The following is a 17,178-nucleotide window of genomic DNA, read 5'->3' as shown; positions in this document are numbered from 1 at the left end:
GCCATAGAATGCCGATTGGAAGATTGTTTCCTTTGGGAAAGCTGTGCCCGAAGTGGGGAATGCTGGGATATTCTGCATCCCATCTGCCCTTGGAGGCAGGAGCACAATCACTTGATAAGGAGCTGCTATCTGGTTTGGGGGACCCCGAGGGAGAAGACACTGAGGGATGAAGGGCTCCTTCCCAGAAACCAGCTCCTCAGAATGCTCTCTATTCTATTCCCACGTGACTAGTCAGCCCCTGTTGGAGACTGCCAGAGCCCAGGGGCCCCCATCCCCTGAAAGGGCTCTCCCACTTTGGGTGGCTCTAACACTAATCAGGACAATCAGTCCTGTTGTACCCACTACCCCTCTTCAGGCTTTAGGGCCCAACTTTGGTCCGACTCCTCTTCTACTTGACTGCCTCTGAGCACTCGGAAACCATGACCAGGCCTTTGGGTCTTCTCCAGGCTAAAGACTCCAGTTCCTCAAGTTTTCTCCATGGGCCAAGGCCCTTTAGCTTCCACCTTGCTGATGATTTGGACCCTAGGACTGAACATAAGACTCCCCGGCACGCTGGTTCTCAATGCAGTCTATGCAGTTTCATTAGTTTATTTTGGCTCCCATAATCCCATTGGGGACTCATATTGAATGTGCAATCCACTGAGATCCCAAGATCATTTTCAACTGAACTGCTGACCAGGAGTCTCCCCCCGCTGCAGGTGCTGTCACAGCCATGACTGCTGTTACAATAAAGCCCAGGTGTTTGGCTGCACCCCCGGCTCCCACACCTACAGATACTTTAACCTGGGGACCAAGGTGAAGTGTGGTGAGTTCTAGAGTTTACTGTCAGGGAGGGGGAGGGGCTAGGAAGAGGAGGCAGCTGGAGATGCGCTGGGGGTGGAGAGGGGGCCCAGAGGGATCTTCTCAGTGGCCCATCTCTTGGTGTACCAGGTATGAACCTTGCTGCACCTCTATCCAGTTATTTTCCATAAAGAGGGTGGGGAGTAGGGAGAGGGTGAGAATATATGCTGAGGGGGTAGCCACAAAACCACGACAAAGGCCATGAGGGGAAAGGGCCCTGGTTGAACCCTCAATCTCTCCCCCATTTCCCAATTCCATAGTGAAGACTCGGGACCGATGTGAGAAAATGGTGTGCGAGTGTGACAACAAGATGGCCAAATGTTTCCGAAAATACCTGCCCATGTACAACCCTCAGCTCCAGAGCCTCCCGGAAGCCCCCTGCTACGGCCCCCGGCCCTTCTGCTGAGCGCAGGGCCATCCTCCCTGTCCCCGGTTTGCTAAGGAAGCCGCCGCCTGCTCTTCTCTGCAAAAAGGACACCCTGGCGCAGAAGACAGGGCACAAGCCCCCTTGGCAGCAGATTTCCCATCTACCTGCATCACTCAGGCATTAAAAGCTGGCATCTCCCCTGAGCTCACTGTGATTTAGGGCAGGGAGGGAGGGGATTGCTGCCCAGGACCAGCTATGGGGGGGTGCGATGGTATGGGGGGAAGGGCAGACAGGTTGGTGGAAGGGTTGGCCAGTGGCTGGATCTCCAGCCTCTAGGTCACGGCTGATCCCCAGGTCCTGATGCTTTGTACTCAGCTTTACTGGGGAAGAGGCACTGAGCTCCCCTTCCCCAAGCATAGTCCATCCCAGCTCAGCTTCAGGAAAGCTCCTGGAATGACCGGGGGCAAGGCCAGGGCCTAAACAGTTATACAAGAGTGAGCCGGCCATTCAGGCTAAACAGGGGGACGGATAATATAATGAACTGGGTCTCCGGCTCCTGAACGCTCACTAGAGCGTGGCCATCGGACATGAGACTGTGCTCTGCCGAAATGCTCCTGAGCGGGGCCACGAGTCTCCTCGGAGTGTTAGCCCCCCAGAAGACTAGGAGAGCCTCGTCCATAGGGCCTCTGAGCCTGAGAAGGACAAGGGTCCAGAGAAGATGGACGCCCACATGCAGGGCTCAGGGACTAGGGTGGAGAGACCTCATCCAGCCCCAAGGATAAAAAAGGATTGAGCCCCCTCCTATGGAACCCCTAACAAGCCAAGGGGCAAAGATCAGACTCAGCCCGGCTGAGCCCCAAGTTCTCTCCCCTTTTCCTCTGCCTTGAGGCTAGTGGGCAAAATCTGGAGACGGGGATGGTACAGAGAGACCCTCTCCCCTTTCCTCCCCTCCTGCTTCTGTGTCTCTAAAAGCAAACAAAACCAGGCAGGGACAGTTTCAGGCTGAAGGCCCGGCCCGGCCCCCCAGGGAGGAGAAGGGAGAGGCTATTGGTTCGAGGGGCTGACATGGAGGCTCTGCCGGTTGAGTTTCTCCGGGTGATGGGATGCCATGTGGGAGAACTCCCGGAAGATGTCCAGATAGGTGGTATCACCTGCAAGGAGTGGTGAGAAGAGAAAAGGAGGAGAGAAAAGAGAACAGATTCAGACCCGGCCCCCCACTCACTCCCGCCATGTTATTCAGGGGAGCGGGAAACCTCCAGGATCATCCTTAAAAGTCTGGCATCCCCAGAATCACTTCCTACCCTCCTCCCCCTCCGGTCCCCCTCCCCACTCCCACCCCCTGGGCCCCAGTGCTCACCTCCGGGCCTCAGTGGCTTTCCCCTGGCCCGCCTGAGATGGGAACTACTCTTCCCATTTCACAGTCTTGGGTCCAGTTCCCCACAGCAGAGGGGGGGACTAGACTCCCAGCCAGCCTACTGCTCTTCTGGAACTTCACAGGCCGAGCCCAGCCGGCCCCCATCGCTGGCTGCCCATGTGGTCATTAGAGGCATTGGGGAGGACAGAGCAGCTCCAGGCAGGGATGGCAGTCAAGGAAGAGAGGATCCAGCAGAAAAGAGGGTTAGTAAGTTTGCTCTCAGGAGAGGGCTGAGCTTTGTCCGCAGCTACACCAGCTAAAGTCGAGGTCAGGAGGAGGAGAGCTTCAGGGCTGCTCCCAAAGCCCCAGGACCCTGGAGGGGCGAGGGCAGGGGGAGCCCCTCGGAGCTACGGCCCCTCCCGGGCCTGAGGCAGAGCAGAGAGCAGAGACCAAGCAGCACACCAGGAGGCAAGAGGCCCCCTCCAAGGGCGTGCCCAGATAGCAGAGTCCCCCAGGCTGAGATCCCCGAGAATAAGTGAGCCCAAGCAGGAGCGGTGGGAGTGGAGTGAGATTTTTATTAAGAGGGTTTGATTCAGGAGACCGTGGAAGGAGAAAAGAAAGGCAGAGTCCCAGGTAACGGGTTCAAAAGGTTCAAACAAAGCTCAGAGCCACCGAGAGGCCGTTCCATCCTCAGGGGAGGGAGGGTGCACAGAAAGCAAGCAGAAGGAAACAGGTTAATTCAGTGTCGCACTTATTTACAGTGAGAATGGGGAGAGATGGGGGGCCGCCAGCCGGGGAGCCCATTCTGGCCAGCCTGGTCTCTGCGCTGCCTCTACAGCCTCCCTCTCCTAGGGTGGCAATTTGCATAGTGACACCCCCCTCCCTGACCCCTGCCCAGCCTGGCCTTGAATGACCGGAAGCTTAAAGCCCCCCCCCAGCTTCTCTGGCCCAAAGTCACCCCCAGCTATGACCCCCCCCTGCCCCATCCCTATCAGCCATAACCTATGCCCCTTTCTGTCCGGGGGCGGGCAGAGGGCTCTGTGAGCATGCCCCCTCCCCCACCACCCGTCCCTCAGCAGTGTTACAGCCTGACCCTCCCCAATCTGGGCCTTCCCCAGCCCACGCTCCCTTTCATCCGGCTCCCTCCGGCCCAGATCCAGAAAGCACCAGCTGTCAGTGTGTGGTGAGCTCCTCTCCCCAAGGGGCTCTTGGCTTCCCAAGCTACATGGAGACCCCGTCCCGGAGCAGGGGAAGGAAGCAGTCCGGCGGGTCCCAAGCCCTCAGAGCTCCTGATTAAAGGAGGGGACTGACACCAGAGCCCCAAGAAAGGAGGAAGAGGAGGGAGCCCAGTCCAAAGTTAAAGGCTGGTGGGTCCCCTGTAAAAAAAACCCAAACCCTCCAAAACTCAGGGAGGGGAGATCCAGGAGGGAGCATTCACAGGACTGTTTGTCTATGGAGCTGTGGGCTAGGACAAAAAGGTTGGACAGCCCCATCCTGGGACAAAGCCAGTTCCCTTGACCCTTTCTCCTTCATGGCCCCTCCCCGCTTCCCTGGGTCCCCAGGGAAAATAAGCCTCCCATCCATCCATCCGTCCAGGCCGTGCCCAGGAAGATCTGTCTGGGAATAAGAAGTCGGGGCAGAGAGATGGACACTTGAGAAAGAAGGGGGGGTCAAGAATTCCGTCCAAAAACCGAGACGGCCCCAGTGAGTGAGGGAGGGGGGTGGCGGTACAGGGAGGGACGGCCAGTTAAAAAAAGTCTGAGAGCGGCACGCAGGGCGGCACCCCAAGATGCACTGTGGGGGGGCACCCAGGGTCTCCGAGCCCCCAACTCAGCCGGCCCAGGGCCTCTGTGGCAAGCGCCACGCCGTGCAAATCCAGGGCCCAAACCCGCAACACAAACGTGGTGGGAAGTAAGAAAAGTGCACAAAGTTGCTTTATACAATGACTCGCAATAAGGTACCGATACATTATTCTCCTTCAAAGGTCTGGGGGCCACGGCGTCCAGTCTCTGTTGCCCTGACAGGCCCTGCGTCAGGGACAGCGCCGCCGCCCGCCAGGGGGAGAAGGGACCCTGGGGGACAGTTGGACGTGGCCAGCCACGCCGTCCGGCCAGAATGCCAGCATTCGGGGGCCAAGGGGGTGGCGTCCTGAGCCTGGCTCAGGACTGGTCAAAGGAGACTTGGGCAGCTGCCGAGGGAGCCCAGGCCCCGGTCAGGGCGGATCCCCACCAGACCAGGGTCCTTGAAGATCAGCCTTGGGGGGGGGGGGTTGTGGCGTTGGGCCGAGGATGCTTCGCTGAGGTACGTGGGTCTGGGTCCTCTAGACAGACTCTATTTCTCCCCCTCCCTCTCCCAGGCCAGGGCAGAGCAGCTCGGGATGTCTGGGGGGTGCTGACAGGGGGCTCGGGGTATGAGAACGGGCCAGCGTGACCCAGGGGCCTCGGGCGGGAGAAAGCTCTCTCCAGCCCTAACGGTGCAGGGCACGGGGCGAGCAGCGGGACGGGGCGACGGGTGACTGGGATCTGACCTGGTCGTGGAGCATGCGAGGTGGGGGGGAGGCGAGGGGGCAGGGACTTAGAGGAGATGAGATCTGGGGAGCTCCATTGCACCAGACCCAGAGGGGGAACCACGTGCCTCCGGTCAGAGAGGGTCCTCCCCCACTGCCCGTCCCGGAGGACGGACCGGGAGGGGCTCCCCTGCTCCGTGGGACCCTGAGGCTGCCCCGGGCCCCTGGCTGATCTGTCAGAAAGTGGGCCCGGCTTCCAGGCCCCACTCTCTCCCCCTCCCCCATGTCCCCTCAGGGACAGAACAAAGGAAGAGGGGAGTGGGGAGGGGGATGGGGGCTAACACTCATCAATCGTAAGGCTAATGAACTCCTGGATACATTTCCGGTACTGGAGCTCAGTGGGGCTGCTGCCCGGGTATTGACCTGGTTGTCCAAGGGGTCCCTCAGCTTCTCTCATCTCCTCGTTCATCCGAGCCAGCCGAAGCCTGGGGGAGAGACGGCGGGTTACGCGCCTGCCTTGGGCACCTTCCACGGGCACGTGTGTACATACAGACACACATATATGCACATACAAACACACATGTGCATGCAGATGGCAGGCTACATGCCCCGCCTTGGGCACCTCCCACAGACACACACACACATGCGTACATGCACACTTACACAAGACAGCGGGTTATGTGCCCGCCTTGGGCACCTCCCCCCACACACACACTCAAATCCCCGTTCACACAATCACTGCTCTGTGGGTCGCTCACGCCTGATTCCCCGTGGCCCCTTTAAGGGTTTCTTGGCGGGCGGCTCTGCCCCGGCCACACTGAATCCGAATGGCTGCTGACGGAGGCGCACGCAGGTGAGCTCTCCCCAGGGGTCACAAAGCGGCACAGGGGCCCCCTCGGCTGAATGACACGGGACCCTGGCGCAGGCGGCCCAGCAGGGCGAGCCCTCATCGGACAAGGGCTCCGTGAGCAAAGCAGAAGGAATTAGCTCAGAAGAAACGCGAGATGCAGGGAAGCCCCGGGTGTTCACGGGGACCATTTGTGTCCGGCTGTGGCTCTGAGCTCGTGCTCGTTCGATCGGCTGTGGTCGGACACTGGCCAGACTCTAGCAGAGGGAGGTCGTTCCAGCCCCCTCTGAGGGGGAAGGACCAGCAGACCCTGCCAGCGTCACACGGCTAGGAAGCATCAGAGGCCAGATGTTGCTGACCCCAAGCCCAGTGCTCTACCCACTGAACCACCCAGCTCAGCCAAGTCCTTTTTTCTTAGGACCCCTGACTCTGTGTTTTTTCCTTCGAATCCAGAACCAGGAAGAAGCATGATAACCACACACACACACACACACACACACACACACACACACACACACGTTGTTTTCCCTCCTCCAGTCCCCCGTCCTCTCCCAGCTCTGACCCGAGGAGGGGCATTCCCAGGACCCTCCCACTCACAGAGTAACAATATCAGCGTTGGCAGCCTGGACAGCTATGGCCAGAGGGTCCTGTTGGTCTTGATCCAACGCGTGCTGGTCGAGCCCCACGCTTTAGGAACAGACAGACCTGTCTACAAGGGGGAGGAAGGTCAGGGGGCGTGGGAACCCACAGCTCCCTCCCCCGGCACTGCCCCGAAGCCGTCCAGGACACGGCCTGGCCTTGGCCCCGCTGGGCGGGGCGCTCACCCCGTGTGCCCCAGGTAGGTAGCGTGATGGAGAGGGGCCCGCCCCCGGCTGTCTCTTTGGTTCACGTCAGCCCCGTTTTGGAGAAGGAATTCACAGATGATCAAGGAACCCTGAAAGAGAACGGGAGAGTCAGCTGGATCTTGAGCCCAGCAGGCCAGCCCCATCACCCTCCCACAGCTTTGTGGCTCAGTCCCTAGGACTCTGGACCGGGAGTCAGAAAAACCCGAGTTAAACTCAGTCTCCGACACTTATAGCTGTCACTTAATCTGGGCAAGTCACTTAACCTCTGTTCCTGTCTCACAGAACTCTGAGGACCAAATGACATAACATTAATATTATATTATAATACATAACATAATAATACATAATTAGTGACATAATAAGGTCAGAATCGAGAAAGAGCTATCAATCTGTCAATCCTTTCCGTGTCCGGGCCGGGTGAGGTTTCCCATGTTGTTCCCTTAGCACAGTGCCTGGTATACAGTAGGTGCTTAATCAATTCCTTTCCCTCCCCCCCCCAGCCCATCCCATCTCCAGTGGGAAGACAATATCATTTCCCAGTATCTGCTAGACCTAGGGGACCCTTGAAGGGTAAAGACTTGGTAAGATAAGTTCCGGAGCCTCAGATAACAGCATTAAGCCAGGAGGGGCGATGAGCCATAGCGGGTAGAGAAAGTCTCCTCCCGGACATGTCTGGGGGTCCTCCCCCAAGTGCTCCTCTAAGACCACTGAGTGAGAGGAATAAGCCCGAGGTTCGGTCCCTGTCCTCCCGAAGCAGCTAGAGGGCGCTGCAGCGGATAAAGTGCTGGGCCGCCAGTCTCGGCTGTTCAGTTTTGGTCGTGTTCAGTTCAGGGTCTGTGACCCCAGAGATACTGGAGGGATTGGCCATTTCCTTCTCCAGCTCATTTTACAGATGGGAAAACTGAGACTTGCCCAGGGTCACTTAAGCCAGATTCTAATTCAGAAGGATGAGTCTCCCCATCTCTGGGCTTAGAACTCTGCCCACTCCGGCACCTAGCTGCCCGGATCAGGAAGATCTGGATTCGAATCCAGCCCCAGACACTTACTAGCTGTGTGACACTGGGGTGAGAAGTGAGGAGGATCTGAGCTGGGGAGAGCAGTGGCCATGGGGGCAGAGGGCCATATGAGAGAGATGCTGGGGGGTAAGAAACTCTACTCCCTCCCCCGCCCCGCAACTCCCAACAACACAAGCTCACTAGCTCCTTAAGGGCAGGAGATGCTTTATGTTTGCCCTCTCACCAGGGCCTAGCCAGAGTGCGAGGCAAACAGCAGGTGTTTAATAAATGCGGGATGCTGGTTGGTAATACTAGCTGGTGTTTAGGGAGCACTTTGAGGCTCCCCATCGCTCACCCCCAGCACTGCCTGGATCAGCGGCGTCTTGCCCTCGTCCTCCTCGTTGACCCAGTTCACCTCGGCCCCGTGGGCCAGGGCCTCAGCCAGGACGGGCAGGTTTCTGGCTCGGGCCGCCCTGTAGGCCAGCAGGCCCGGGTGCACTTCCCGGCCGTCCTCGAGGTCCCAGTTCTCGCGCTCCCCCTCACCGCTGGAGTCTTCGGATGCTTCCCCCTCTGGGAGGGGAAGAAGGAGGGGGAGTGAGGGGAGCATCCTCCTCCCTACCACAAGGAAAGGGAAGGGGCCCGGGGCCTGGCCTGGGAAATGACATCACAACCAGGCCAGAACCACAACCAAGGGAGAGCAAGTGGGACTTCATCCCAAGTCACTCACATTTAACGGGCTCGTTTCTAGGTGTACACTACTCCCCCCTCCCCCTGCAGCGGCCAGCCCTCTGGCACTGAGGAAATCCCAGGACAGCATTTCTCCTTGTTCTTCTGTCCCAGCCACCCTCCTTCCTCCTCCCTCCACCACACACTCCAGGCTTGCAAGGGTCTCCTTCCAGCTTTAAGCACCTGATCCCTTCCTGGGCAGGGAGGCCCTAAGCCCAGGCAGGTGACTTGGGGCTATGAATGATAGAGCTGGAGCAGAGGAAGAGTATTGCTTTGAAGAAGGCATGTGGACAAATGTGGAGAAATGCTAAGTGTGGTTGATTAAGGCCTAGTGTAACGCTTGGAGCCCCCTCCTTCACCCCAGCCCTTCCCTGAGGAGCACACACCTTCTTCCATGACACTGTCCACCACGGAGCCAAAGACCAGGATGTCCGAGCTCCCGTCGGTGCTGCCTCCGAGGCCACTGTCGCTGCTCAGACCTGTGGGGCCAATGGGAGATGGACCCGGGGCCCTGAATACAAGGCCCAAGGACTGCGGGAGCAGCATGCTGGGAGCCTGCCTATGGGCCTGCACAGCAGGAGAAACACGGGACGGGAGGGGGCCTGAGCCGGGAGAAGGAGGGGAAGCTTTCACAGCACAGCCGGGGCTTGGAGGAAGGAAGGACACGGCCCACCAAGGGCCCCGAAGCCCAGAAACCCGATCTCCCCCGCCCTCTGCCCTGGGGAACCCAGAAAGGGCCAGCGGCCTGAGACTGGAGGGGCTCGCGGCTCGGTCCTTTCTCCGGCCAAAAGGGGAAAGAAGCTGGGCGGACAGAGGGGGGGAATCATGTTCCTCACAACTGTGGCGCCCAACCTCCCACCCCCAGACTAGAAGGGAGAAAAGAAAAGAAATTCTGTTGAATTAGAGTTAATTTCTAGGCCCCTGGTAAATAAGAGCGTGGGGGACTGAATGGGTGGGGGCAAAACAAGCAGAGGGGAGGGGCAGACGTGGAGATGGGGGGACGGACGTTCACTCAACTAAGTCCCTGGCTCCAGGCGAGAGCAGTCTTGTTCCAGGGACACAGAGATCACAATGAGGGTCAGACAGACACACGGACACACAGACAGCCCCTGCTGTGGCGAGCTGGGAAAAGGGCTTTGCCCCTAGATCACAGAACTCATCATCTGACCTCTTAAAGGATGGAACTGGCCTCTTAAAGGTTACTAGTCCCGCTGCTTCATTTTACAAGGGAGAAAGCGGTCCCAGTGAGGGGATATTATTTGTCCAAGGTCACAAGGGTAACAAGTAGCAGAACTGAGACTGAATCCAGGTCCTCCGCTCTTTCCACAATACCATGTACCAGTAGCTAGCGTTAGACTCTGCCCTGCTCCAGGAGGGCATGAGGAGAGTTTAGGAAGTCCCACGCCCTCCCTCACATCCCTCCCAGGCTCCCTAGTTCTCTTGCCCCCCCCCCAGGACAGATCCAGCCAAGTTTCCAGATTCTAATCCCAGAGCTCCGAGCTGACCCGGCCCCTTAGGCCAGCCTCAATTTGCCTTGTCAAAGGCGAGACTGAGAAGCAAATTTGTAACCCAGGAGTAGATAAGAAGTATTTCTTTGTTACTATTCTAGGGGAATGTCTTTAATAATTGGTCTGTGAGAGAGGGAATGTGGAAAAACTTGCCTCTGGATCAAGAAATAAGTCAAGGAGCACCAAGGGGAAAGGAGAGAGAAAAAGGTCCACTTATTCCCAGAGCCCAGGCCTTCTCTGAGGGAACGATCTCTTCCCTCAACTCTGGGGACTGAACCATTCCTAGCCCTGCCTTCCCTGTCTCCCCTTGCTTTTCTGATCATATCTTCAGTGGCAGCCATGATATCAAGGCCATTTAAGGGGATCCCCGATCTGTTTCCCGAGAAGAAGAAAAGGCAGGAAGAAAACCACTCTGCCTTCTGCTCGAGTCACCTTCCCAGAGTTCAGTTCGGGTCCATCCTGGAGCAGGGGCCATGAGAGGGACAGAGAGACCTTGTGACCACAACTCCCTGCTGGCTACTCTGCCACCGAGGATGGGAACGCCTGATTCCTACCAGCCGCTGGCCAAACAAAACGAAGAGGCATTGGCTTCTGAACCGGATAAGCTTTTGTTTCTGATGGGAACCTACGGCTCATGTCTCCCCACGGCCACGAGACCTTTGGCCCAGAAGGCTATAGTCCGGGAGTCTGTGTTCTCATCCCCTAAAGGGGCAGACCACAGTCTCTCTAGCTCCCTGCCCATCCCAGAGCACTCGTGGAACAGCAAAGTGCACAAGTAGACGGAGTTCTGGTCTTAGGAAGACCCAAGTTCAAATATGGCCTCAGACACTTACTAGCTGTGTAATCTGGCAAGTCATTTAGTCTGACTCAGTTTCCCCAACTGTAAAATCAGGATGATATAAAGGCACACCTTTCTCCCGGGGCTATGATTATTAGGATCATCCTAGATAATATTTGTGAAGTGATTTTGAAAACTGTTAAGTAATATAAGTAAATATATAGAAGTAATATAAAAATGCTAGCTACCATTATTATTATAATTATTTCACCTAAGGATGTCGGACCTCTCCTGCTGAGGCCTTCCTTTACTTCTCTATGATTATCATTGGGACACTAATGTTTCTGGGATGCATTAGTATATGTACATATACAAAGGGATGTACATACAGGGACGACATAATCACTGTCCTTTGGTTATCTCTTGCTTCTGCCCACTATACTTCCAGTGATGTACCCCGCACCCCACGGGTGTTCACGGTTTCCCACAAGTTCACCAAGAAGGGTGTTAAGGAGAACGGCCACTCTGCTGGAATCCTCCTTCGATTTCACCTCCCATCAGAAGAGGACCAATGTCACATGACTAGGACGTCTCCTGCCCTTCTTCCCAACGTGATAAGGAATAATCTTCCCCTAAGAAGCGTCAGGTCATGGAAGCTAGAGCTCAAGCCTAGGGACTGAGCTAGCCTGGCTGTCAGATCCTAAGCAGGTTATCCCACTTTTTAGAACCTAAGCAACTCTTGAAGAACTGCATGGGAAGCCATTACCAAGCCAGAATTGACAACTAGGGGAAGCAGTGTCCCCAGAGACAAACTCACGGGGTCACAAATGTAGTAGTGAAGGGACCTTGGAGTCCACTAAATTCAATTCTCTCTGACAGATAAAGAAACTCAGGGCTAAGAGAGTGAATGGATGTGCCCAAGATCAAGGGAAGTTAGCATTGGGAGAAGCTCCTGAGGTCCCGAGATCCAATCTCTTCATTCAGGAATAGGGACCTGTCCAAAGTCACAAGTTTAAGAGGAAGGATTTGAATTTGGGCATTGTAATCTCAAAGTTGGTGATCCTCCCATTGTACCAGGAGGTCTTTCAATAAGGAAAGGGAGAAAAAACAGAAAAGGAGAAGGAAAGGAAGAGGAAAAGAGGAATGAAGGTGGAGCAGGAGGAAAAGGAGAACAGTAATATTAAACAGGTCAGACAGCTCACGTTCCTGTAGCCTTCTCTAATTTACAAAGTGCCTTTCCCCTGGCATGCTTGTGAAATGGGTAGTATAATGAGTATAATGATCATCCCCATTTTACAGATAAGTAGATAGAATCAGAAAGGAGATCTTTCCTTAGGTCACACAGATTGTAATTAACGAAACGGATTCACATCCAGTTCTTCTGGCTTCAAGGTTCATTGTTCCTCCATAAGAAGACCTCAATTTGCCCTCTCAGAACTAAATAAATCTAACCACAAAATAAACAAGAAAGAAGTTAAGGAAGTGAATAGAATTTTAGAAAAGTTGGATATAATAGACCTCTGGAGAAGACTGAATGGGAATAGGAAGGACTAAATCTTTTTCTCAGAAGTACATGGCACCTACAGAAAAACTGACCACGTAAAACCTCACAATCCAATGTAGAAAGGCAGAAGTATTAAATGCATACTTTTCTGATCATGATGCAATAAAAATTAATAAAGGCCCTAGAAAGATAAAAAAATTAATTAGAAACTAAGTAATTTATCCATTTCCCTACATAACTACATTGATCTAGCTATTATCCCCAATTCTACAAGCCCTCTCCTTGAAATGGAGTTCTAGTTAGGTGCCCTTGAGATAACATCTCTACAGATCTCTGGAGTCCTCATGGTCCATCAGAGCCCCACAATGCATCTGAGCAAAGTGTTTCCTTGGAACAAGCAAAGTTCTAGCCTGAGCCCGTTGGCCAGGGAAGTCGGGGAGGGGTAGGGGACATGGGATGAGGTACGGGACACAGGAGTAGAGGAAGTGCTTGTCCCCTCTCTCCCTCCCTCCTCTCCGTGCAGGCCATTGCTCCGAGATTACCTTACCTCCGGCCGGGAGGCACGCCTCAGTGCCCCCGGGGCCCAGGCCACTGTCCCACTGACCAGCTGCTGGGGGGGCCTGCGCAGACATGTGGCCAGCACCTACGAGGAAGGTGGATGGAACAGGACGGGGATTAATGGGGCAGAGCTCCTGGAAGCCGGAGGGGATGGGCAGGAGCCCAGTGTCCCCCAATCCCAGGATGGGGTGGGGGTACTAGAGATCCAAAGGAGGGGACTTGTCTTGACCCTGCACTGTAAAGAGCCACAGATGTGTCATCCCGGTCCTAGCTCTGAATTCCTCAGCTACGCCAGAGGCCCCGAGCTCGAGAGACAGCAGAGAAGGTGGAAACAGGAGGAAGGGGAGGGCAAGAAACGAGCGGCACTGTGCCCACCCCACTGCCCGCTCACTTACTTCTTGGTCCTGCCCCAGCTGCTCCTGTGTCAAAGTAGGAGAAGAGCGAATCCAACTCGTCAGGGCAGAAGAGAGAGTCGCGTCGGAACTTCCGCTCCAAAGTGCTGGCTGAGGGGGAACAGAGTATATGTGAGGGCTTTGCTCAGCACCCCCATCCTCCACGAGGCCTCGGGCCTCTGAAGCTATCAATACCACCCAGATCTCCCCAACCCTACTCCCTCAAGGCTAAAAGAGGGAGCCGGAGATGGCGAGAAAACCTCTGGCTCCATCCGAGCATCAAATGGGCGCCTAGTGATGGCTTCCCCTTCTCTTCTTGCCCAAGGTTTTAAAGTGGAAGCAAGGGAAAGGCAGAGCCTGAGGTGGACAGAGACTCTTAAAGTAAAGCTGCAGAGGCTAGTCTTGCAGCTGGGCCTCCAGCCCGGGATCCAGACTGAGCAGGGCTTCCAGGGATGTCTGAAGAAGCCATGGCAACAGATCTGGAGCAGGCTTAGAAATTTCCCACGTCCCAAGCTCTCATTTTACAGGGGGCGGGGGAACTGATCCCCAGAGAGAAAGAACACATCCTGAGTCACACTGCTAGCTAGGACCCCAGTGCTCCCGGCTCTTTCCACCACAGAACTCTGGTCTCAATCTCGCTGCTGTGGAACACCCCCCACAAGACCCTTCCCTAGGGGACAGAGCCTGGAGTGCTGCGTTTAGGGAAGAGATGGGTGGGAAATGGGAAATGGGGGGGTATTCACTTGGCAAAAGATGCTGAGGAGATTTGAACTTGCAGAATCTACCAGCAGGAGCCGCTAGATGGTGCAATGGATAGAGCAGCAGCTCTGACATCAGGAGGACCCGAGTTCAAATCCAGCCTCAGATACTTAACACTAACTAGCTGTGTGAATCTGGGCAAGCCACTTAACCCCAATTGCCTCAGCAAAATAAAGAAACAAACAGGATCTATGAGCACAAAAACCAAGGGGGGAGGGCAGGAAAGATCCGGGGTACAAGGTCCCCCCACCTGATGACAGAGCCGCAGGGGAGATGGCGGCAGGCTCTGGCCGGAGCTGGCGCCGCATCCTGGGGACCCGGGGAGAACTGTGGTGCCTTCGGCACTTCTTGGTGCTCCACCGCCGTGGTTTGGGCTCTCCTCCACCACCCGTCTCCATGGCCTCAGCCCCTGACCCTGGGAGCTTCTTCAGAAACTTTCTCTCCACGTATTTGACCTTGATCCAAGCTTCCTTGTCCTGCCTGAGGAGGAGAAGGTGGAGGTTAGGAGTCTCAAAGGCTGGGCCTCAAGGGCCCCGGGGCCATGGGAGCTACTGACAGGCTCTGTGAGGGCCCGCAAGGCTGATCTGAGATTCCTGGAGGCCTTCTGCTCCCACAGCCCGGGCCCTCGAGTCCCAGGTTTCAGCCATAAATCCCTGACTTTTAACTTGCTTAAGTGTCACCTCCCCACAGAAAAACAGGGTAAGCTCCGTAAGAATGGAGAAGTCTATTTCTCTCTGTGACTCCCAGGAGCGGGCTGTCTGTGTGTGTGTGTATGTATATGGTATATGTTCATTTATTATATATATATATATATACACACATATATACTATAGTTTAATATATAGTATATATAGCATATATATTACAAATATAGTATAGTTTTAAAAATAGTAAGTGCTTAATAAATGCTTATTTATTCTCCACACTCCTCCCCGTCTTTTATATCTGACTCCACCTTCCCATGGTCCTCTTGTTCCAGCCCTTCTTTGCCTCTAAATCAATCTTCCAGCCACCTCCTGATCCCACCCCTCCGTCTCCTTAACCCATGACCCTGCCACCCCTGCCCACACTTCCTCTGAGCCCACTCTTCCATCTTCCTACCTCCTGACTTGCTCCCCACATCTTCCCAGCCTCTCCTGCATCTCCACCCTTGACCCCATCTTTGACCCTCCCAACTCCCCCTCCCCCTCCCTGCTTCCTCCTACTCCCTCGACCTAGAACACTACTCCTCTCTCTCCACCAGAACGGCTTCTATCCTTTCGTCCATGTTCTAGTCCCTCTGCCCTTGACACCATTCTGCATTCCCCCAGCATCTGAGCCCACTCCAGCCAATGACTCCATCTCGCCATTGCCCAGATTTCTGTCCCTCTAGCCTTGACATCATCAGCTCTCAGCATCGGAACCTGCTCTTCCACCCCCTGCCCATGACCCTTCAGACCCTGAGCCGTTCCTTCGTCTCTCTCCCTATGACCGTATCCTTCCATTTTCCCACCCATGAACCCTTCCCTCTCTTTATCTACCTGGGATCGCTTTCCAGTGTGAGATTTTTTTTTTCTGCTACTACCCTAACTCTATCCCCTAATCTCTGATCTTGCCCTCCCCCCATCCTCCAACCCCAGCTCATCTTTGACCTACTCACCTGGAACTGGAGGCTGTCGGCTTCTGGAGGCCCAGCTCCTCACACTGAGCCTCATAGATCTGGTTCACGGTGCCGTTTCCGAGCTCACACATCAGCTGTAGCAGAAGATCAATAGGGTTACAACACACAGCCCCAACACCTGCCTTGGGTCTTTAGGGAGGACACTCACCTTCAGCAGCTCTGGCTCCCAGGAGTCCAGTGTCAGGGACCGGACCTTGGAGCAGTGGACCCCCAGACTCCTGGATTACAGAGAAGGAAGGGGAAACGGGAAGTCAGAGAAGGGGCCGAGTTCAAATCCAGCCTCCCCAGGGCTGATGGAGGCTAACCCCCAACCACATATAGCTCAGGGAGCCTCTCCCCTGGGGAGGGAGGGGGGCTCATCTCCTCAGGCGCAGCAGCCCAAGCTGGAAGTGATTAGCAAAGGAAATCTCTTCCCAGACTAGCTTTTCTTGATGCATTCCAAAGCCAGATGAAAATGATTTGGGGATTATCCCAAGCTCGATTGCTATAGAGATTACCCAGAATGCTGTTCTCTCCACTCCCCAAAGGCAGAGGAAGCTGCACAAACCCTCCTGAGTGGTCAAAGGAACTTGAGGCTGCCAGAGACCCCAGCCCTTCCTGGGCATGAATACTCCCTCCAGCATCCCAGCAGTCATCTGGCCTGCTGAGAGACCTCCAGGCATGAGAAACTCCTTCCTTCCAAAGGATGGCTATTGCCCAGGTTTCCCGTCTAGTGAAGATCATCTGTAACTCCTCTCCCCGACTTCCGCCACTGGAGGGGATGCGGGGGAGCTCTTCCCTCTTCCCCATGCCAGCCCTTTAAACACTTGAAGGCAATAAGTATGTTCCACCCCCTCCCAAGCTGTTTTTCCTACATACAGGCTGACCATCCCTAGTTCCTTCAACCAATCCTTGGCCCCCACCTTGGGATGCCTTTTGGCTCATTAATGTTCTTTCAGAACCGGGCACCCGTCCCATCCATTGGGGAATGGCAGAACAAATCGTGGGATGCGATCGTGATGGGATATTACTATGTTAGGAGGAATGAAGAGCAGGAAACCTGGAGAGACAGATTCGGATGAACCGATTCAAAGGGAAGTGAGCAGAACCAGGAAAACATGGTACCCAATAAGAGCCGGGCTGTGCACCGCGAACGGTGATACAATAATCCGAGACAATCCCAAAGGCCCCACGAGGAAAAATGTTAGCCGCAGCCAGAGAAAGAACTGATGGAGTCCGAACACAGATTTTTCACTTTTTTGTACTATTTTCATGGTTTTTTTTTCCCTTTGGGTCTGTGCCTTCTTTCACAACATGACCAACGTGGTAATGTGTTTTGCATGATTGAACATGTACGACCTACATCAAAGTGCTTACCATCTCAGGGAGAAGGCACATGAGGGAGGGAAAGAGAAAATTTGGAAGTTTTAAAAAATGACTGTTAAAAATCATCTTTACATGTAACTAGGGACAATTTTTAAATTTAAAAATTAAATTTTATTAAAAAATCAATAATATATAATAATAATAAATGGATGGATAAATAAAAAATTGGGATTC

The 17,178-nt window shown here is 54.8% G+C and overlaps 1 protein-coding gene and 1 long non-coding RNA gene across 2 annotated transcripts in view; both read right to left on the bottom strand.

Moving 5' to 3' along the window:
- Nucleotides 1-556: 556 nt before the first annotated feature.
- LOC141564295 (uncharacterized) lies at nucleotides 557-3,486 on the bottom strand. The gene is made up of 2 exons (XR_012488615.1): nucleotides 2,565-3,486; nucleotides 557-2,358 (listed from the first exon to the last, which is right to left on the bottom strand). It is a non-coding gene; the product is annotated as an uncharacterized LOC141564295 (long non-coding RNA).
- A 987-nt stretch (nucleotides 3,487-4,473) lies between these two features.
- The window catches only part of ACAP3 (ArfGAP with coiled-coil, ankyrin repeat and PH domains 3), a 55,460-nt gene continuing 42,755 nt past the window's right edge, over nucleotides 4,474-17,178 (bottom strand). The window contains 10 exon segments of the mRNA XM_074306614.1: nucleotides 4,474-5,552; nucleotides 6,512-6,591; nucleotides 6,593-6,623; nucleotides 6,739-6,848; nucleotides 8,110-8,324; nucleotides 8,867-8,959; nucleotides 13,224-13,331; nucleotides 14,230-14,459; nucleotides 15,619-15,713; nucleotides 15,788-15,857. Of these exon segments, the coding sequence (XP_074162715.1) occupies nucleotides 5,405-5,552; nucleotides 6,512-6,591; nucleotides 6,593-6,623; nucleotides 6,739-6,848; nucleotides 8,110-8,324; nucleotides 8,867-8,959; nucleotides 13,224-13,331; nucleotides 14,230-14,459; nucleotides 15,619-15,713; nucleotides 15,788-15,857 (1,180 nt within the window). The 3' untranslated portion in view covers nucleotides 4,474-5,404.

The sequence above is a fragment of the Sminthopsis crassicaudata genome, chromosome 3 (genome assembly GCF_048593235.1).
Source record: "Sminthopsis crassicaudata isolate SCR6 chromosome 3, ASM4859323v1, whole genome shotgun sequence".
In the NCBI taxonomy this organism is placed as follows: Eukaryota; Metazoa; Chordata; class Mammalia; order Dasyuromorphia; family Dasyuridae; genus Sminthopsis; species Sminthopsis crassicaudata.
This window is presented reverse-complemented; position numbering and strand designations above follow the sequence as displayed.